The sequence below is a fragment of the Eschrichtius robustus genome, chromosome 2, assembly GCF_028021215.1.
Source record: "Eschrichtius robustus isolate mEscRob2 chromosome 2, mEscRob2.pri, whole genome shotgun sequence".
Classification (NCBI taxonomy): domain Eukaryota; kingdom Metazoa; phylum Chordata; class Mammalia; order Artiodactyla; family Eschrichtiidae; genus Eschrichtius; species Eschrichtius robustus.
Genome location: NC_090825.1, coordinates 163,494,187 through 163,515,631, shown reverse-complemented (window position 1 = coordinate 163,515,631; position 21,445 = coordinate 163,494,187). Strand labels below are relative to the sequence as shown.

Genomic DNA, 21,445 nt, shown 5'->3' with positions numbered 1-21,445 from the left:
GACTGTGCCCTTTATTCCCTGAGTCTGAGGCAGGTAATCCCCAACCAGGCTGGTTTCTCTGTTCTTGCTCCCAGCAGTCATGTCTCCACCCAGGCCCTGGGCTGCTTGGAGAAAAGACTTGAATTCCTGTCAGGCTGTGTGCCCCAGAGGGCAGAGGCTTCACGTCTCTGAGCTTCCTGATTCTGTGCTGAGAAATGGTGCAGACACCCTCCTGGCCCACGCATGGAGAAGAGCCCCAGAGATGTTTGCCCTGCTCACCTGGCACCTGAATGTTCATGCTTTTACCTGCTGCACCCTGGCCTTCGAAGGGCAGGGCTAGCTGTGAACTTGGGGTCCAGAGTCACCTTTGCCCGCACCCCAACTTGCCCATGTAGGACGTGCTGAGTCCTGAGGATCCAGTGTCCACACAGTGTGATCCTGAGCTGGTTCACAGGCTGCTCTAATAACACTGTAACCCCTTCCCTCCACCCTCTATTTGGGCAGCTGCCAGGTGGGGAGGAGGTAAGCAGGCTGCAAGGATTGGCTGGCTTAGCCCGGCCCCTGGCAGCTTCCTCTAGGTCAGGGGCCAGACAAAGCCTTCCCCAGAGGAGGGGAGAGGGAGTTGTGTGGGACAAGCCACTCCTGACAGAAGGTGCCAGGCTGGGGGTCTAAGGGCTGGGGGTCCTGGCCCGGGGTGGGGAAGGCCACTGCTCCAGGCAGGGTGGCTCCAGGGAATGAGCTGGCCTGGGAGATGAGTGGATACTAGTTGGTTACTAACTCCCCTGTCTGTCTCTCTCTCTCTCTTCCTCTGGATTTCTCTCGGTCTCCCTCCCCTCTCTGAGCCCCTGTCTGTCCACCTCTGAGCCCTTCTTGCCCTGTCCCCAGCACTCACCATCCCTGCCCCTCTCTCCCTTGTTCCTGTCCCTCTATTGGTCTCTGCCTCACAGCTCACCATCATCGCCCCTTCCTTCATCCTCAGGAGCTCACCCTCCACCCCATCTGCCCCGCAGGATGCTGCAGCTGAGTCTGGCCTGGCTGGGACTCGGGCCGGTGGCAGCCTCCCCGTGGCTACTCCTGCTGCTGGTCGGGGCTTCCTGGCTACTGGCCCGCATCCTGGCCTGGACCTACAGTTTACAAAATTTACTAAATGTAAAGTTTGCTCTATTTGGTGTACAGTTCTGAGATTTGAAATGTCTAGAGTTGTGTAACCACCACTACCATAGTCACCCTTGATAGTCAAAAACTTTTCACCCCAACTCCTGCCAAACACTGATCTATTCTCCGTCCCTATAGTCTGGCTTCTTTCACCTTACAATACTTTTATAATTCATTCATGTTGCATGCATCAATACTTTTGTTTTTTTATTGCTAAGTAATATTCCATAGTATGGTGAGCCACATTTTCTTCACCAGTTGGAGGAAATGTGGATTGTTTTCAATTTTGTGCTGTTATGAATAAAGCTACTATGAATATTTGTGTACAACTGTTCACTGCTCTTGGAATGGGGTGGCTGGGTCATATTACATGTGTACGTTTAACATTAGAAGAAACAACCAAACTTTTTCCAAAGTGTGCCATTTAAAATTTTTAATTTCATTAAAATTCCCAGCTTTATTGAGATATAATTGATACATAACATTTCTGTTTAAGGTGTACAACACGTTGATTTAATACATTTATAACTTAGAAAGTGATGACCACATAGTATTAGCTACCACCTCTACCCCATCACATACTTACCATTTATTTTTTGTGGTCAGAACATTTAAGATCTACTCTTTCAGGAACATTCAATTTTCTGACACAGTACCATTAGCTGTAGTCACCATACTGTACATTAGATTCCCAAACTTGTTAATCTTATAACTGGAAGTTTGTTTTCTTTGACCAGTATCTCCCCGTTTCTCCAACCCCTGGTAACCATCACTCTACTCTGTTTCTTTGAGTTTGTCTTTTTTAGATTCCACATATAAGTAATATCATTCAGTACAGTTATCCCTCAATATCTGCAGGGGTTGGGGGATTGGTTCCAGGACTCCCCGTGGATACCAATAATTGAGGATGCTCAAGTCCCTCATATAAAATAGTGTAGCATTTGCATACAACCTACACATATCCTCCTGTATACTTTAACTCATCTCTAGATTACTTATAATGCCAAATACAATGTAAATGCTATGTAAATAGTTTCTGGTACACAGCAAATTCAAATTTTGCTTTTTGGAACTTTTTGGACTTCCCCCTCCCCCAAATCTTTTTGATCTGGGACTTGTTGAATCTTCAGATGCAGAACCCACAGATATGGAAGGCTGCCTGTATTTGTCTTTCTCTAACTTATTTCACTTAGCATAATGCGCTCAAGGTCCAACCACGTTGTCACAAACGAGCAGGTTTTCCTTCTTTGTACTGGCTGAATAATATTCCATTGTATGTATGTATGTATGTATGTATGTATGTATGTATATGTATATCTATATATATCTATATATATCTATATATATCTATATCTATCTATCTATCTATCTATCTATCTATCTATCTATCTATCTCACATCCTCTTCATCCATTCATCCACTTATGGACAGTAAGGTCGTTTCAATATCTGGGATATTGTGAATAATGCTGCAGTGAACATGGGAGTGCAGATATCTCTATGAGATCCGGATATCAATTATGCTGGATCATATGGTAGTTTTATTTTTAATTTTTTGAGGAACCTCCCTATTGTTTTCCATAGGTGTCTGTATCATTTAAAATTCCTATCATTATTGTGCGAGAGTTCTGGTTGCTGCCCATACTCACTGGCACCAGGAGGTGTCAGTTTTTCCCCAGCAATTCTTATAGGTGTACAATGATATGTCCCTGTAATTTTAGTTTGCATTTCCTAATGACTAATGATGTTAAACATTTTTGTATGTGCCTATTGGCCATCCATATATCTTCTGTGGTAAAGCACCTGTTCAAATCTTTTGCCCATTAATTTTCCTTGGATCGTTACCTTCCACTGTTGCATTTTACATACAAATCCTTTGTCAGATATGCGATTTGCAAGCCTTTTTTCCTAGTGTGTGGTTGGTCTTTATCTTAAATTTCTTTCACAGAGCAAAATTTTAAAATGTTTATAAAGTGCAGTTTATCAATTTTTTCGTTTTATGATTATGCTATTGGTGTTATATATAAGAACTCTCTGTTTAACCTAAGGCCACAAAGATTCTCTTCCATTTTTTCTTCTAAAAGTATTACATTTTTACATCATTTAGTTCTATGATTCATATTGTTATATTTTGTGTAAGGTGTGAGGTATGGGTTGACTTTTTTTTTGCATGTGGATGTCCAATTTTCCAGTACCACTTATTGAAAAGACTATCCTTTGTACATTGACTTGTCCTGCATGTTTTGTTTTTTTTTAATTTCTGGACTCTCTATTCTGTTCCACTGATTTATGTGTCTAGTCTTTGATCAGTATCGCACTGTCATGATTACTGTTATTTTATACTATGTGTTGAAAGGGGTCTTGTAAATCCTTCAACTATATTTTTCCTTTTGAGAACAATTTTGGCTACTCTAAGTCCTTTGCATTTTCATGTAAATTTTTAAATCAGCTTATTTCTACAAAAACTCCTCCAGGGACTGTGATTTCTTTGAATTTGTAGATCAATTTGAGGACACTTAACATCTTAACAATATTGAGTCTTCTACCCCATGAACATTGTATATCTCTCCATTAATTTGGGTCTTCTTGGATTTCTTTCATCAGTGTCTTGAAGTGTTCATCCTAGAAACCATGCACACATTTTGTTAGATTTATACCTGAATATTTGACTTTTTCTGGTACATGAATGAGAGGGAGGGAGGAGGGGCGGCATGGACCCCATGGGTCCCTTGCTTAATTCTCAAGACACACCCAGGCTTGTTCTAGTCACTGGCTGCTGTGGGGTGTCTGTTCCTCTCCTGAGTGTGTTGGAGGCTCCTTCTGCTGGAAGATTCAGAGACAACAAGCTGTAAGACATTCGGTCTCCATTGGTTCAATGTGTGTGTGTGGCTATGTGACTGCGTGTGGGATTGTGTGTAAGTGTATGTGTGACTGTGTGCACACATGTGTGTATGTGAGTGTATGCATGTAACTGTGTGCAGGTACATGCATGTGTGTGTGCATGTGCACATGCGTGTGTTTGTGTGCGTGTGTGTAAGTGTGTATGTGACTGCAAGCACACATGGATGCGTGTAACTGTGCTTGTGTGTGGCTGTGTGCACACTGTGTATGTGTGTATGTGATTGTGTATACAATTGTGTGCATGTGTATCTGTGTGTGTATGTGTTTAAGGGTGTAAATATATGTGTCTTGAAGTCACTGAACCACTGTAACGGTCTGCACCAGGCTGTGTTTCTGAAAACAACTGCTGTGGAAGGCTCCTGCCTCTGTCCCCAGACCTCAGCCGTGCAGTGCAGACAGGGCATTCTGGAGAAATAATGCCTTTGGAAGCAGCCCTGACTAAGGACTTGTGGGTGTATGTTCTCTGCTGTCCCCCAGAGGGACTGAGCCCCAGGTGCCACAGTGTGAGCTTTCTTGCTCAAGTACCCTTTACCTGCTGACTTCCCTTCCCAGTCTCCCTTCCACAGTGCCCTACTGGCATTTCCTGGAATCACTTCCCAAAGAAACAACTTGCAGTTGAATTCTTGCCTCAAGGTCACCTCCAAATAAAGTATTTGCACTTGAATCCTTGCATGAGGATCTACTTCCAGAGGATGCAAACTAAGACACACATAGGCTCGCTCCTCCAATCCCCAAGGGTCTGTTATTATTCCCTTTTTACAGAAGAGGAATGTGAGGCTCAGAGAGGGCAATTTACTTGCACAAGGTCACACAGCTGGAGAGTGGCAAAGCCTAACGTTGACAAGGAGCCCTCTGATCCCAAGCCGGTGATTGCTACTTTCTAGGGAGCCTCTTCCCTGATAAGGTCAGAGGGAATGAATAGGGGATGTTCATAGCCTGCAAGATTGCTGATGTGTATGCCAGTGCGGCCTCATGCATACAGCTGGTGCCCATGTCCTCATACTGTCATAAAATAATGGCAGTTATTCATGTTGGTGCTGACTCTGAGCCATGGAGTCTTGTTAACACTTTACTCATTTCAATTCATTTGATTTTCACAACCACCTTGTCATTACCCTCAATTTTCAGGCAAGAAAACTGAGGCACAGAAAGGTAAAGAGACATGCCCAAATTTACTCAGCTGGTCCTGATTTGAACCCTGGCACCTGGAGTCCTTGTTCTTTACCACGATGCCCTCTGGCTTCTCACAATTCGTATGTATTGAGTCCTGCTGCCCATCAGGCATGGCACTAAGCATGCACTCAGCATGGTACTATGTATGACACTAAGCATTTTTCCTTTTGAAAATATAATTTGTAATTACAGAGATTAGCAATTATAATGAAAAATGCTTTGCAGGCTCCATCTAAGAAAAGGAAACAATTGGTTACATGTAAACATTTGACAGAACCATTCTTCCTCCTACTCTGCCCTCCCATTCCAGAAAAATTTTTCAACTTTTTCTGTGCCTACAGAAACATCGACACTCCCATAACTGGATTGCTGAGGTGGCCCATCCCTCTGCAGATTGTAATAGTCGGGTCCTGGCAGAGACCTCAGATGGGCTACATGAGAGTGGCTTTAAGTAGGAGCCATTTACAACGTACAGGCTTTGTAAACAAGAAATGTTGCTTGCCATCTAGTTCTACAAGGACTAAGGCATTAGCCATTGTAGTTGCCAATTCAGGACGGACACCAGGATGAGGTACTCTGTACATTGGGAAAACAGGCTTTTAGATAGATATATTTAGGAAAAAATTTATGAGCCAGAATTCTTGCACCTTCCCATGCTTAGAAAAGTACTAAAATTATTAACTGAGAAATCTGTTCCTCATGACGACTAGCAGTGACCATCTACCATGATGTATATTGGATTGCACATACCCCTTATCTAAAATCACAGACAACTGAGCCAAGGGAAGCCATCAAGGCTAGTGTAGCCCCCTGGGGGCTAGCATCAGCTGAGAGCTGACACCACCCCCAGGCCAGGTAGTAGCTGTTCCTGGAACCCAGAGAATTAGCTGAAGGTGAAAGCAGCAGTGGCCTTTGGCAGAGGATGGATGTCTGTCCTCTAATCCCCTCCGATTGCCTGCAGGTGCCTTCCACTGACCAAACATCATCTCCTTATCTGACTCGGGCTGCAGGTAGATGGCCAGACTCCTATTTTAACAGGGAAGAACAAACCTGACTCCACAGTGGATCTATTCTAACATTTGTGCTCTGTTGCCTGTGCTTAGTCATGCTGGCTCTGCACCTTTGTAAAAGAATGTTGCCTATATCCTGAAATATACACGATCCCCCTTTCTCAAGGCTTTGCCTCCCAGGGTTGACCTTGAAGTCTGTAACACTTTTCATTCATACAGAGATAAAGAGTTGCAGGACATAAAATAATATTTGCCTTGTTGGAGGTTTACAGAAACATTGTGACCAGACCCACAGGGACAGCTGCTAGAATAAAGGATTATCCCATCCATTCCCCGGGGGTCTGGCCAGCACCAAGAAGTCTGCAACAACCGGCCACACCCTGCTCCCTTTCAGTATAAAAGAAGCCTGAATTCGAACTCCAGTATGATGGTTCTTTGGGACACTAGTCCACCATCTCCTTGGTCTGCTGGGTTTCAGAATAAAGTCTTTTCCTTGTCCCAGCACCTCATCTCTCGATTTATTGTCTTATTGTGCGGCAAGCAGTACAAGTTTGGATTCGGTCACATTGTTGTAGCCCCTTTTCTCAACCTGGGTCAGGGTCAGCTCCACAATGTCCCCGCAGATGGGGATTCATGAACCTCCGGTGCACCTGGCCAGTCCCTTTGCCCACTGACTAAGCAGACCCCTGAATGGGGAGCAAAATTCTGTCTCTCCCACTTCAGGCTTTTTCCTATCCTTTGGAGTGGTGTTCTTGGGGCCTCCCTCCATTGGTTTTTGGATGAGACCCCTCCTTTGCCCTCCACAGGGATGTTCTCTTTTGAGCCCCACCACAGTCCCTTCACTTCTCAGTGGAGGGGGTGGTCAGGCTACTTCTCAGAACTGGCATCACCCAATAGGTCCCATTTAGGGCAACTATCACAGGTCTTCCAGACCTTCCTGAAGTTTTCCTAGTGCCTTATTTTTTCCAAAACCAGCTCATTTGTTTTCCTGGTACCTCTGCCAAAACGTTGGCAGCCCCAGCTTACAAATCTGGCCTGGCTCAATGTGTCTTCATGGGCTGGTGAGATTTCCTGATCTTTATTATGGTAAGTGAAATGCAGCAACTGCTTCCTGCCTGAGGTCTGGCCAGACTTCACCATCCATGTGGTCTCCAGCATGGGTAGATCCTGCTTCCCCCATGGATAGACAAGGAGGGAAATTGCCCCCACTTTCTCTGTTTAATTCATCACCTTTGAGGAAGGAAGCAAGAATGACACATTTTTAAAGTCCATTTGTTTGCCCCACTTTGTGCTGGGTCTTTCCAGTGCTAGCCAGGCTTGGGGGGAGGGGGGTGGGGTGAGCTTTATTCACTCGCTACCCAATTCTCCACGTCCTTCAGATCTCTGCTCAAAGGTTGTAACAGAGAAGAACAAACCTGACTCCATATTGGATCTACTCCGTTATCTCTATGTAACCTCTATGCTCTGTTGCCTGTGCTTGGTCATGCTGGCCCTGCACCTTCATAAAAGAATGTTGCCTGTAGCCTGAGCTATACGTGATAGCCCTTTCTCAAGGCTCTGCTTCCCAGGCTTGACCTTTAAAGGTATAACACTTTTCATCCATATAGAAATAAAAAGTTGTGGCACAAAGAATAACATTTGTCTTGTTGGAGGATTACAGGAGCAATGTGACTGGACCTCCTGGAGAGCTGCAAGAACAAAGGATTCCAGCACCAAGAAGCTTACAGCAACCAGTCACACAGACCCTCACCCCACTTTTAGTATAAAAGAAGCCTGAATTCTAACTCAGGTAAGATGGTTCTTTGGGACACTAGTCCACCAACTTCTTGGTCTGCTGACTTTCCAAATAAGGTCACCATTCCTTACCCCAACAGCTCATCTCTCAATTCATTAAACTTTTTTTGTGTGGAGCAGTACAAGCTTGGACTCAGTCACAAGGCCACCTCCTCAGGGAGGCCCTCCCTGATTGCCCTGTCCAAAACAGTCCCCTTGGTCACTTTCTATTCTGTCTCAGGCTGTTAATTTCCTTCATTACTGCCACTATCTGACCCTGTCTTATTTCCTGATGGCTTCCCCCATCACACATGAGCACCACAATCCAGAGACCTTGTCTGTCTTGTTCCTCCAATGTCCTGGGTCCAAACACTGTGCCTGGTACAGAGTAGGTGTTCAAGTACAGTTTTTTGTTGAGGAGTGAACTACCTGAGAGATAGAAATCCATCTCTCCATTTACAGAAGAGGACATGAGGCTTAGAGAGGGCAAGTGACTAGCCCATCACATAACCATCAGGCAGCAGAGCTTGGATTTGAACTCAGTTCTGCTGATCCAGAACTTGATCCTTTCCAACAGCCCAGGAAGGAAAGATGAAACGCCACCCAGCAGGCAGCCTGCATGCTTGTTTTAGAGACCTCACGTCGAATCCTGGGAGGTATAGTAGGTATACATTATGTAAGCACCTGACACACAGTAAGCATATTTACATAGAGCATGCAGCACACAGTTGGTGTACTTTACATAGAGTACCTGGCACATAGTAGGTATGCTTTATGTAGAGCACCTGACAAATAGTAGGCACACTTTATGTAGAGTATCTGACACTGAGGGGTGCTTTTTGAGGTGCCCAGCGCAGAGTAGGCACTCTTTGCATATAGCTCTCTTCACAGAATAGGGATACCTTATGTGAAATACTGGCACAGAGTAACACAAGTGCTAGTTGCCAACACTTTTCCTTCATTCCATCTTTCTGGGAGCTCCTGATCCTTACCATCTTCCTGCAGAGAACCCTCCTTGGTCCCCCTCTCAGGCTCTCATCCAGCAACCCATTTCCCAGATGGGAAGGCTGAGCCCAGAGAAGGTCGGCACAGCCCACAGTCACAGTGAGGATGCCCACTCAGGATGTCCCAGCTCTGCCCTCCCCTGTCTGGATCCTGTTCTCTCTCAGCCCCTTGGAGCCTTACCCCTCGTGCCTCCAGGTGCCCTCTTCTAGCTGAGGACACTTTATCCCCTGAATCTGACGCAGGTAATCTCCAGCCAGGCTGGGTTCTCAGTTCCTGCTCCCAGCAATCATGCCTCCACTCAGGCCCTGGGCTGCCTGGAGGCAGGACTTGAACTCCTGCCAGGCTGCGTGCCCCGGAGGCCAGAGGCTTCACGTCTCTGAGCTTCCTGATTCTGTGCTGAGAAATGGTGCAGACACCCTCCTGGCCCACGCATGGAGAAGAGCCCCAGAGATGTTTGCCCTGCTCACCTGGCACCTGAATGTTCATGCTTTTACCTGCTGCACCCTGGCCTTCGAAGGGCAGGGCTAGCTGTGAACTTGGGGTCCAGAGTCACCTTTGCCCGCACCCCAACTTGCCCATGTAGGACGTGCTGAGTCCTGAGGATCCAGTGTCCACACAGTGTGATCCTGAGCTGGTTCACAGGCTGCTCTAATAACACTGTAACCCCTTCCCTCCACCCTCTATTTGGGCAGCTGCCAGGTGGGGAGGAGGTAAGCAGGCTGCAAGGATTGGCTGGCTTAGCCCGGCCCCTGGCGGCTTCCTCTAGGTCAGGGGCCAGACAAAGCCTTCCCCAGAGGAGGGGAGAGGGAGTTGTGTGGGACAAGCCACTCCTGACAGAAGGTGCCAGGCTGGGGGTCTAAGGGCTGGGGGTCCTGGCCCGGGGTGGGGAAGGCCACTGCTCCAGGCAGGGTGGCTCCAGGGAATGAGCTGGCCTGGGAGATGAGTGGATACTAGTTGGTTACTAACTCCCCTGTCTGTCTCTCTCTCTCTCTTCCTCTGGATTTCTCTCGGTCTCCCTCCCCTCTCTGAGCCCCTGTCTGTCCACCTCTGAGCCCTTCTTGCCCTGTCCCCAGCACTCACCATCCCTGCCCCTCTCTCCCTTGTTCCTGTCCCTCTATTGGTCTCTGCCTCACAGCTCACCATCATCGCCCCTTCCTTCATCCTCAGGAGCTCACCCTCCACCCCATCTGCCCCGCAGGATGCTGCAGCTGAGTCTGGCCTGGCTGGGACTCGGGCCGGTGGCAGCCTCCCCGTGGCTGCTCCTGCTGCTGGTCGGGGCTTCCTGGCTACTGGCCCGCGTCCTGGCCTGGACCTACACCTCCTACAACAACTCTCGCCGCCTCCAATGTTTCCCGCAGCCCCCAAAACGCAACTGGTTCTTGGGTCACCTGGGCCTGGTGAGTGTGGGCAGCAGGATGAGTCTCGAGCATCGGGGTGGATGGACATCCTGCAGGGTCAGGAATGGGGCTCAGGGTTTGGGCTGTGATCTAGGACAGCAGAGAAGCCAGGGAGGATGAGAAGCCCCCTTGTTCCTCACTCCTTCATTCCTCTGCTCTGCCATCGAGGCCTTCCCCACATCCGGTCCTTCTATCCCTAGCCTGCTTTGGGGTCCATTTCCTGCCTGTCTTCCACACATTAGCGCACCTCACCAGGTGCGCTGTCCGGGGTCTGCTCTGCATGTGGCCCATTTCCTTGTGTCTTATTCTGGGCTACATCTTCCCCACAGAAAATAGCTATCACCTCCCCATTCCCACCTACAGGTGCACAGCTACCCACCCCCTCCCCTCTCCAGGACCCCTCCCTCTAATCTCTTACTCCCTTCCTCCCGCTCCCGCCAAGATGTCCCAATGGGCGCCTTGACCAATCTGGATAAAGTTGGCCACTCACTTCCTCTTTCAGAAGCCTTCTTACACGTCCCCATCCTCCACGCCTGCCTACCTTGTGCCCCAGACTTTGACCTTTGACTTGGCCCCGCTCATGATTAATTAAACAGTTAATTGTCCAATTACTTATTAACCATCTTTCCAATTTGATGATAGTTCTGGGGAGCAGACACTACAGTGCCCAGTCCAGGGCCGGCACACAGTAGGCATGCAAAATAAATGTTTGATGACCAAGGTGAGGAACTTGCCATCACCCCCCTCAGTCAAGGTCAAAGGAATGGTTGTCCTCCTCCTGTCTCCCAGATAGCTTTCCTTCCCTGCCTGGGACGAGAACTACAGCTTGGCGGGGGACTTGCTGCAATCACTGTTCATTAAGGCAAAGTTCAGAACAGGGGCATTCCGAAGTTCACCGTGAAGATGAGATTCACTGGGCTGAGATTCTAGGTCTTGGAATGGTTTCAGGACATCCTGGAAGCAGCAGGAATGTTACAAAGTTGCTACAGTTCTGCCTTCCCCTCCAAGGGCTTGTCTGTGAGGGGCCTGTCTTGGTCACTTTTCCTTCCTCCAGCCCCTCTTGCTGTGTGACCTTGGCTGAGTCACTCTCCCTCTCCGGACCAATCTCATCTAGTGCTTTGAATCCTCACCTCAAGGTCCTTGGGGAGACAGGAGCAAGTCACAAAGGTGCAAATGATTTATGTTCATTTGTCTAGAGCACCTGGGGGTATTTGTCAGGTTTGAATGGGACATCCTGGTGAGAGGATGCTTCACCAGGAGGCAACCCACACTTCTTCCCCTTTGGGGGCATATGGCCTCAGTTTCTTCATTTGTAAATGGCACAATTGAAAGGCATGCCCATAACTTGCAGAGAGATAGACACACAGGATGCACTCTGCACAGAGCATGGCCAGCAGAGGGGGTTCAGAGGGCAGAATTGCTATCTTGATTGATGGGCAGAATTCACGACCGTCCCTTGGGGTTGGCCAGGGCTGGAAGTTCCCAGGTCTGCAGACCCTTTACCATGCAAAGAAACAGAGGCCATGTGGACCAGCCAGAATATGAAAGGATGTGGGACCAAAACCCAGTCCACAAGTCCTGAGGCCACCCTGCTACCCACAAACCTCACCACTGGGGATCTCCTCCTGTGGTCGCCCCTGGGGCTGGGACCACTCCCAGGAAAAGAAACATTTGTCTTTTCAAGCCAAGGTCACCCTCCCTGTGGGCAGAGAGCGTGTCTTCTCCCTGTGCCCTGGGATACACTCTGGGGACATGAAGAGGCCCCCAGGACCCTCCTGCCCCCAGAGAGAAGGAGCAGGAGGAAGCAGAAATTCCCTCCATCTGCAGAAGCCCACACACCGTCCACTGCAGCGGTTCCTTCTGGGGATTGATGGCCCTTACCTTGCTTGCAGGTCCCCCCTACGGAGCAGGGCTTGAGGGGCTTAACTCAGCTGGTGGCCAACTACCCCCAGGGATACATGATCTGGATGGGCCCTATCACCCCCCTGGTCATTTTCTGCCATCCTGACTTGATCCGGAATGTTGCCAGTGCCTCAGGTACCCATGCAGAGCTTGTGGTGGTGGTGCCATGACACATCTGAGGGCTTCCAGCCCCTCCCTGCCAAGCTTCTATGTGGCCCCTACAGGACCCTGGCCCTTCCTCCCCTCTTCTCTCTAAGCCATCTTCCTCTCTCCTTCAAGTATTCACCAGCCCCCATCTCACTGCCTCCTTCCTCCTCTCACCGCCGTCTGCACCCCACCCTGGTGTCCTGGGTGAAGGACACCCCCAATCTTGAGGACACAGGTCTGGACAGAGAGATCCCTGACCTGGTGTGGTCAGGAATTGGCCAGAGGGAGATGGGCTGTGGCAACCCAGAGGAGAAGCAAGGTATTCTGCTGGGGCATCCCGGAAGGCTGCCTGGAGGAGGAGTTGCTGGAACTGTGTCTGGATTGATGAGCAGACATTTTTTAAAGCAGAGGGTAAAGTGGTGCAGTGGGCATCCATAGCATCCCAGGCCCCCTGCCAGGCCTGCCCTCAGACCCACCCATCCCCAGGCCCAGAGCAATGAAGACTCGTGGCTGGTGGAAGATCTGGGCTGCTATTTCCATGACATCCACCTCGCTGGTGGGTCAGTTTCTTTGACTCTATCCTGCAGCTTGACCACTTCTAGTTCAGTGCCCTCCTTCTCCAGTCCCCAGGAATCTCCCTGAGGAGACTCCACCACACCCTGTCTCCCTTCTCTTGTCCCCTGTTCCTCCCATCCCCAGACAGACCTGGCAAGCAGAGGAATGAACAGGCAGCAACTGACAGAGACCTTGGTTGAAACACCAGAATGCTCGGTGACTCTGGGAAGGTCCCTGGCTCTCTCTGGCTGCTGAAGTCTCTTTCAGCTGTTAGTGGTGGAAATGCAACCCTGTATGTTCTAAGGAAAGAAAGTGAATCAATTGATAGTAAAGTCCAAGGAGGGTGTCTTCAGGCCCAGCTGGATCCAGGTCTTAAACAATGTCATCAGAAATCTGTCTTCATCTTTCAGTTCTGTGTTCATCTGTGATGGCTTCACTCTCATAATGGTAAAGATGAATGCCAGAAGCTCAACCCCCATGGAAAAGTGACCTCATTCACAACATTTCCAGGAAAAGATACAGGATTCCCTTTAATTTCCCTTGCCTGGGTCATAGGACCAATCTCTGTGTCCCTGAGACTCTGAGTGCCCTGTCTGGGAAGCATAGGGTCCTCTGAGCTATTGTTTTGGGACTCAGAGCAGCTGGATGGTTAAGAACTCAGGCCCTGGATTCAGACAGACCTGGGCTGGAGTCTCAGGCTTAGTGTCTGGGAGACTGTTGGCAAGTGACTTCATCATTCAGAGCCTCAGTTTCCGTACCTGGAATATGAGGATGGAAGAGAAGTCAGCTGAACATGGTATTTGGAACCCAAACAGGGAAAAACCCTTTCTATCCTTGCACCTGAGGGACCCCAATTGTCATGTATGGAGGGTGTGGGGAGGGAGCCCAGGAGGAGGCTGAGGACAGACGAGCAGCTGCTGGAGGTGATTCATGGGTTCAGGTCTGGATCCCTTCCTTGCAAGTCCTTCCCTCTGGCAGCCTGGAAGAGTGTGAATTGGGTCATTTTTGTGCCTGTCCAGATTCAGAGCTCGGAGGGAGGTCTCCTGTACACACAGGGCCTGGCCAGCACCTATGGGATGTGTGCCGTTGGTGGTTGGACCCTGGCATGTGGTCACCCGCATCTTCCACCCCACCTGCATCAAGCCTGTGCTCTTTGCTCCAGGTGGACACCTCCCTGGCCACAGCTTGCCCACTGCCATGGTGTCTGTGTTGCCTCCAGGTGGGCATGTGACCAGAGTGCAGACAGAAGGGGCTGTGGCAGAGATGCCACTGCCTCTCTCTCACCTGGACTCCCACCTGCCTGACCTGCGGTCATGTCTGTGCAATGTCTGCTGCATGGCCACGTCTGGTCACGTATGTTTCTACCTGGATTCTGGTTACAGCTGGTGTATGTTATACCTGGTGACACCTTGTATATGTTTATACCTGAGCTTAAATGGAGATGGTCTCAGTCATGTCTGGGGCTCAGCTGTGGCCAAGGACATCTGAGGCACCTTGCAGTCTCTGGTTCTTGCGTGAGATGCCATTAGAGATTGTCTGGTTCTCCTGCTGGTCACGTCTGGGCCACATTTGGAGTTTGTCTGAGGTCTGGGACTCAGAGTCACTCTGAGAAATGCCTGAGACCTTATGTGAGTCGTGTCTGATGCAGGTCTTAGAGTATGTCTTGGTCTTGCCTGTTTCAGGTCTGTGATATAAGTGTATTAGGTCCTGTCTGGGGCCCATCTGGGGCACATTGAGGTCATGTCAGATTGTCTTCAGGTCCATGGCAGAGCATGTTTTGTCATGTCAGGTTGTGTTGTGCATGTTGGGGCCTTGTCAGGACATGTTAACACATGGGGCCCTGTCAGATGTCTCAGGAGAGGTCAGAGTGCTGGGGCAGATGTAATGTCCTAGGTCCCTGTAAAGGCGTTTTGTAAAGTGCTGGGCTATGCTTCGGTGTTTATAAGGTGCCATGTCAAGGCATGTTGGGGTATGTTGTGGCATGTTGGGGTGTGTCTAAGCATGTAGAGTTGTGTCTATGGGCTCTGTCTTTACTGTATTCTGTGCTGCAGCCTGGTCTGTTCCACCCTCCCTTCCCCCTCTCCTCCCAGTTGCCTGTGCTCTTGGCCCCATTCCTGCTATGCTGGGCTTGGAGGGGGAACGCAGATTCCTGACTGGGAACCCCCACCCCCCACCAAAAGTCCCTCCCCTCCCCTTCTCCCTGGCCCCTGATGGTCCTCATTCATGTCAGCCACCGTCGCACCCAAGGACGTGCACTTCTATGACTTTCTGAAGCCCTGGCTGGGTGAGTAACTGTTAGTGAAGGGGGTTGGGGACAACCTTGGGGGCCCAGGGGAAGGTGCTGCCCTTGCCCACTCCCCGTGGCTGTCTCTGCTAGGGGATGGGCTCCTGCTGAGTGCCGGTGACAAGTGGAACAGCCACCGTCGCATGCTGACACCTGCCTTCCACTTCAACATCCTGAAGCCCTACATGAAGATTTTCACCAAGAGTGCAGATATCATGCATGGGAGTATCTTGAACCCAGGGTTCCAACTAGAGTCTTGGGGACAATAGGGACTCAGAAACATCTTGTCTGTAATTCTGGCTCTTCTGGGTGGCTTGGGCCATTGTTCTTTCCTTCTGAGCCTCAGTTTCCTTGGCTATAAAATGAGTATAATGTGATCCCTGCTTTGCAGGGTGGTCGAGATAACATAATAGAGCCATGTCCCTGGCACACGGTAGGTGCTGAGAAGGTGATAGTTTCTATTTTACCTTCACAGAAACCATGGAATCTTGAGACATGTTTGATGATAATGATGAATATCATGTAGTAGTTATTCCTGAGTAACAAATCACTTCAAAACAATAAGGGTTTAGTGTTGACAGCAAGTCTGTGAGTCAGTTGGCTGGTTCCTCTGAATGTAGATGGGGTCACTCACGTATCTGTAATCAGCTGTGGGTCAGATAGTGTTGGGCTGCACCCCACAGGCCTGCAGCCTGAAGACTGAAGAAAGAGCTGGAGTCAGTAACAGAGATATCAGTGGTTTAATGGACAGGGGCATCTTACATGTCTGAAGCAAGGTCCTGGGGTGACACCCCCCATGTGTGGCCGATAGCGGGAAGGACATGGCGGCAGTCTTCCTATGGGGGTGCATGGGTGGGAGGTTACCAGTTGTAGGGGAATTGACATCAGGTTGGCTCATAAGTTACCAAGGAAACCAGCAGAGGAGCATACCCTTCACTACCCCTTTGATAAGCTATCATGGTGGAGATGTTTTGATCTAAATATTAGAACAATCACTATCTGGGGCTGGGGGCAAGTATATAGGCAGTTACTGATTAGGCTCTATGATTAAGAGGGAAGGTCAGCCATGTGAATAGGGTGTAGGTGAAACAAGGACTGGTCAAGCAAGGGATGTGCAGAGAACAAGAGGACAACTATCTTGGGCGGCCTGACCATACAGATACGAAGCATTGCTGATCTGGGGTCAGTCCTCTCACATGTTTGGAGCTTGGTTGGCTGCAAGCTCATCTAGGATGACCTCAGCTAGGGCAACTAGACTTCCTTTCATGTGATTCTCTCCCTTCAGAAGACATCTCAGGCTGGTTCAAATGGCAGAGGCAGGGTTTGAAAAGACTGAGAGGAAGCTGCAGTGCCCGTGGTGTCTAGGTTTGGGATGATCTCCTCATTTTTTCACCACAGTCTGTTGGCCAAAACAAGTCCAAGGCCAGCTCAGAATCGAAGGATGGTGAAATAGGCTCCACCTCCTAATAGAAGTTACTGAAAAAATACATTGGAAAAGGTTTGGATATATACATGGGAATGGAGTTGTGGACGTAAGAATTTTGTGAAGTGCCTCGGATTTTTCCATACCTGCAAGCTGACAAGGGAACTTGTTACTGTTTTGTGGATTCTGCCAGAAGTCATGAGACTCCTGGCTTAGAGACAAAGGACAGTTTATTACTTTTGGCACAGAAAACAGCCTGTGCTTCTTGTTGGTTTGCATTCTTCTTCCAAGTCACCAAATACCCTGAGGGTGACACAGGTGGGCTTCAATAGATGCCTGCTCATATAGTATGTTGTATTACAAGGGAAGGAGCCCTAGGTTTACGGACTCTATGACTTTTATAGCAATTAGAAGCAAGCCTGGTATTTGTCCAGGGGGAGACATTGAAACAGGAGGGAAGGGGGCAGGACACAACCTTTAAACGAATGACATAGCCAGAGGACATGACATAAACTGATTAGAACCAAATAGATCCAAGATGGCGGACGAGTCGACTTCCACTAGACCTTGAGCCTCAATATACGCTCATTGTAACACATCAGCTCGCTAAATGACACACCCACAAGTGCCATGAGAGTTCGAAGCCTGACCATAAAGGTCAAAAAGTGAGCAGTAGCCCAACTTCTGGAAATCCCCACCCCTTCCCCAAAATAGCTGGAATACTCCTCCCACTCATTAGCCTATGAAATTACCCACCCCTAAAAAAACTGACAACCCAATACCCTGGGGCTGCTCTCACCTTCTGAGATGGCCCACACTCTGTCTGTGGAATGTGTTTCTCCCTAAATAAATCCTCTTCTTACCTATCAATCACTTTGTCTCTTACTGAATTCTTTCTGCAATGAGACATCAAGAACCTGAGCTTCATTAAGTCCTGAGACCAAGTGTGTGATTTCAGTTAAAAGACCATGGGTTCAAGTCTCAATCTGGGTTACAAGGTTTCAACATTACCTCACTCCTCAAGGTTGTTTGCTACAAACACAACTCTGAGAAATGGCCCAGGTAAAGAATATCAGTGTCTTGCAATTTTTTGGCATACCCAGCAAAAAAGTGCAGGGGTACTCAGGGCCCATGGAGGACTACCTCTCTCAACATAGGGGACATTTTCCTAATCAATTTATAACAATGAAGATGATGGAAGCTAACATTTGTTGAGTACTTACTTTATGCAATAAGTTGACCAAGGGCACAAAGAGTATAGCGGGCAGAGCCAGGATTTAAAAACCCAGATCTCCTGACTCTCAGCCATGGTGACTTCATGTCCTAATAGTAACAGCTTTCACACCTACCCAAGTCTGGTCCTCCCTGGGGTTGTGTGCCTGGGCCCAGGAGTCAGAATCTGGGGGAGTGCATCTTGGTGTTTAGGGGTTAAGGAGGGGTCAGGGGAGTCAGTTCCCAGCCACAGCTCTGTCCCCTTCTTTGTCCAGGCCAAGTGGCAGCACCTGGTCACAGAGGGCCACACCTATCTGGACATGTTTGAACACATCAGCCTCATGACCCTGGACAGTCTGCAGAAATGCGTCTTCAGTTTCGACAGCAATTGCCAGGAGTGAGTCTCAGCCCAGGGCCCAGGAATATGAGCCATACACCCAAGGGAGTAGATGGGGGAGGGAGGACTGACCAGGGCTATCAGAAGGGCCTTCCTGGAGGAGGTGGGTCAGAGCTGGACATTGAAGGACAGGGAAAGGGAAAGAAAAGGAGCTAACCTTTCAGGTAGGTAGAACTGTTTGATAAAGGCCAGGAGGGTAGGATGAGCAAAGTGTGTGCAACAGTGAGGAGACACCTTGGAAATAGGTTTGGAGGAGTGGGCGGGGTTATGTCTTAAGGACATTCTGAAGTCAGACACAGAGGATATGAACTTTATCTCAAGTTTCCTGGGAGCCAAGGAATGTGTTTGAGCATATGAGGGTCTTGGTTAAAGTTGAGCTTGGACATCTGACTTGATAGAAGACCAACTGTCATGTAGACACTGAGTCTTGTTGACATTGGATGTAAGGAGAATAGGGAAGGGCTGGTCCATTGACCAGCTAGCAGAGGATAAGTTCTGAGCCATGTGGACAGTTTGGGGAAGGAGAAGGGGCAGGTACTGGGTGAGAGACAGAGGAAAGAAGCATGATATCTAAGCTGTGCTCTGGGTGCCTGGGGCATGGAGGCAGCTCACAGAGATGGGATGTAGGAGAGAAGAGTCTGGAGAGTCTCATGTCCTGGCTCCTCCCCACACTGTATCTGTGGGCCATCTGTTCTTGGAGCCTCAGTTTCCTGGAGGGAGGTAGCTCTCGGCTTCTGGGCTTCAGGTGTTTTATGTTGTTGGCTTCCTTCATGCTCTCATCCTGCAGGAAGCCCAGTGAATATATTGCTGCCATCTTGGAGCTCAGTGCCCTAGTGGCAAAGCGGCACCAGCAGATCTTCCTGCGCCTAGACCTCCTGTACTACCTCACCCCCGACGGGCGGTGCTTCCGCAGGGCCTGCCGCCTGGTTCACGACTTCACAGATGCTGTTATCCAGGAGCGGCGGCGTACCCTCCCCAGTCAGGGCATTGATGACTTCCTCAAGGCCAAGGCTAAGGCCAAGACCTTGGACTTCATTGATGTGCTCCTGCTGACCAAGGTGGGCTCCTCTGAGATCTGAGTAGAAGTATTAGAATGGACCTCGATTTGATCAAAGAGCTTGGATGGGATGCAGAGGGTACTGGGGAGCCATGTCAGGTGCTTGAGGGAGGGATGGGTCCGGGATAAGTTTTAGAGATGACTGTGTGGAATCCCCCTGCAGGGGATTGCTGAGTCTGAAACTGTGAAGGCCTGAGATTTTACTCTACTTCCGAGTTAATAAGTTAGTCTACGTGTGTGTGTGTGTGTGTGTGTGTGTGTGTTGTTGTTGTTGTAGTATATATATAGAACCCTGGATCAGAGCAGAGCATTTATTTCTCACAGCAGTAACAGTAGCCAGACTAGAATTTAGCTCTTTTTCCCCATTCTTTTCCCCTTTTTCCCCAAATTCTTTTGAGGGCTCCATGCTGCTTTTACCTGTCCATGCAGCCATGGTTGCATCACAGGAGAATTACTTCCAGATACTGAAATTTGAAACTTATACAGGACAGCTGATATATCTGCCCATTCTTCTGTATGGATAATAGGGATAAGGATAGAGGTATGGAGAGAGTAGAGAAGGGAAGGGAAGAGAAGAGGAGAGAGAGATTGTTCTGGAGCTTAAACAAATCCTCTTTGGTGAGAAGGCAAAGTCTATAGGTTCTATAGGTTTATAACCCATTCCTCATCTCCAGGAGACATAAAGAATCTCTGGATTTACTATCCTAGCATGTGAGCAGATGGCTTTGGGGCAATGCTCAATCTCTAGCTTCCAAGGCAAGTTGCCACTCAATCATCCCGTAACCCAGGTTGCCAGCAACTGTTTTCTCAGAAATTCCTCATCATGAAGAAACGTGAAAATATTTATGGATCACTGATTCCTTTCACCAGGGAAAACACAGGAGACGAGGAGATGAAGGAGGAGACCTATGGGGTGGGGCCTCTGGTGACAGAGGGAAGTCTAGGATTTCAGGGTGGGCTTGGGGTTCTGGATGGATGATGGAGGTTCAGAGATTTTCTCAGTTTAGGCTCAGGGGCCCTCAGAGCTAGTGTGATTCTGCGGATCTTGCTTTCTCTCCAGGATGAAGATGAGAAGGGATTGTCAGACGAAGATATCCGAGCTGAAGCTGACACCTTCATGTTTGAGGGTGAGGGTCCCAGTGTGAGACTACAGAGGGGAAGGGGTCTCTCCCCCACCAAGGAACTTGGCAAGTGGACCCTAGATCACCCCATCACTCCCCATCCTCCCCATGGGCCTTACTGTGAAGGTGCTGTCCACCCTCTGGTGCTGAAGTAGCCCAGATATCCAAGCCTTTCTGGATGCTCTTCAGGCCATGACACCACAGCCAGTGGCCTCTCCTGGATCCTGTACAACCTTGTAAAGCACCAAGAATAGCAGGAACGCTGCCGGCAGGAGGCGCAAGAGCTCCTCAGGGACCGTGAGCTTAAGGAGATTGAACGGTGAGTGCAAGTCCTCCTGGTCTTTTTCTGAGCTCCTCTCATTGGCTCTGCTCCCTGGCTGGGGAAGAGAGAAAATCTTTTTGTGGATTCTGTCATTATTGCTTAGTGGGAAGAGGAGCAGAGCTCTGAGGCAGGATCTAGTACTCAGCATGGGTAGCAGGACAAAGTTGCAGGCTTTTGGGACAGAAACCTGGATTTCTGAGATAATTAGCAACAATGTGTGAGGGCAGATATTGCCACTTAGCACATATTCAGTAAGTGAACTTCCCCTCCAGTCTCTTACTTTTCTCTCTGAAATCACATGTTTTCAAACATCTTCACTCTCTGGGTGAACATTTCTTCCTCCACATTTTCCGTTAGTGACCAGCAGATGTCTCCACCACAGCCTTTCACATCGTGCTTTGGCTGCTGGATTATGCATGTGGGACTGGACGTGATTTACCTCTGTGTCCCCAGGGCCTATAACAGTGCTGGACACACAGTAGTGACTCAATATATGTCTCTTGTCTTACAAGAGTTCAATGGCAAAAATTCTCCTATTGTCCAGAGTCCAAACTCTCAAGCCTGGGGTTGAATGTCCTATAATAACACACAGATTTTCTGATGGCATAGTAAGTGGCATATATTGTGTTCATA

At 48.8% G+C, this 21,445-nt stretch overlaps 1 protein-coding gene across 1 annotated transcript; it reads left to right on the top strand.

Moving 5' to 3' along the window:
* The first annotated feature begins 9,925 nt into the window (after positions 1 to 9,925).
* Positions 9,926 to 20,702, top strand: LOC137758695 (cytochrome P450 4F2-like). The gene is made up of 8 exons (XM_068534693.1): positions 9,926 to 10,392; positions 12,285 to 12,429; positions 15,227 to 15,280; positions 15,374 to 15,505; positions 16,751 to 16,752; positions 18,197 to 18,312; positions 19,100 to 19,370; positions 20,430 to 20,702. The coding sequence occupies exons 1-8, from the start codon at positions 10,195 to 10,197 to the stop codon at positions 20,643 to 20,645; spliced, it is 1,134 nt and encodes a 377-aa protein (XP_068390794.1). The 5' UTR covers positions 9,926 to 10,194; the 3' UTR covers positions 20,646 to 20,702.
* Positions 20,703 to 21,445: the final 743 nt, after the last annotated feature.

Coding starts and splice junctions, on each gene's coding strand:
- LOC137758695 (XM_068534693.1), top strand. CDS start 10,195: ATGCTGCAGCTGAGTCTGGCCTGGCTGGGACTCGGGCCGGTGGCAGCC. Junction 15,281..15,373: donor CTTTCTGAAGCCCTGGCTGG/GTGAGTAACTGT, acceptor TGTCTCTGCTAG/GGGATGGGCTCCTGCTGAGT. Junction 18,313..19,099: donor TTCGACAGCAATTGCCAGGA/GTGAGTCTCAGC, acceptor CTCATCCTGCAG/GAAGCCCAGTGAATATATTG.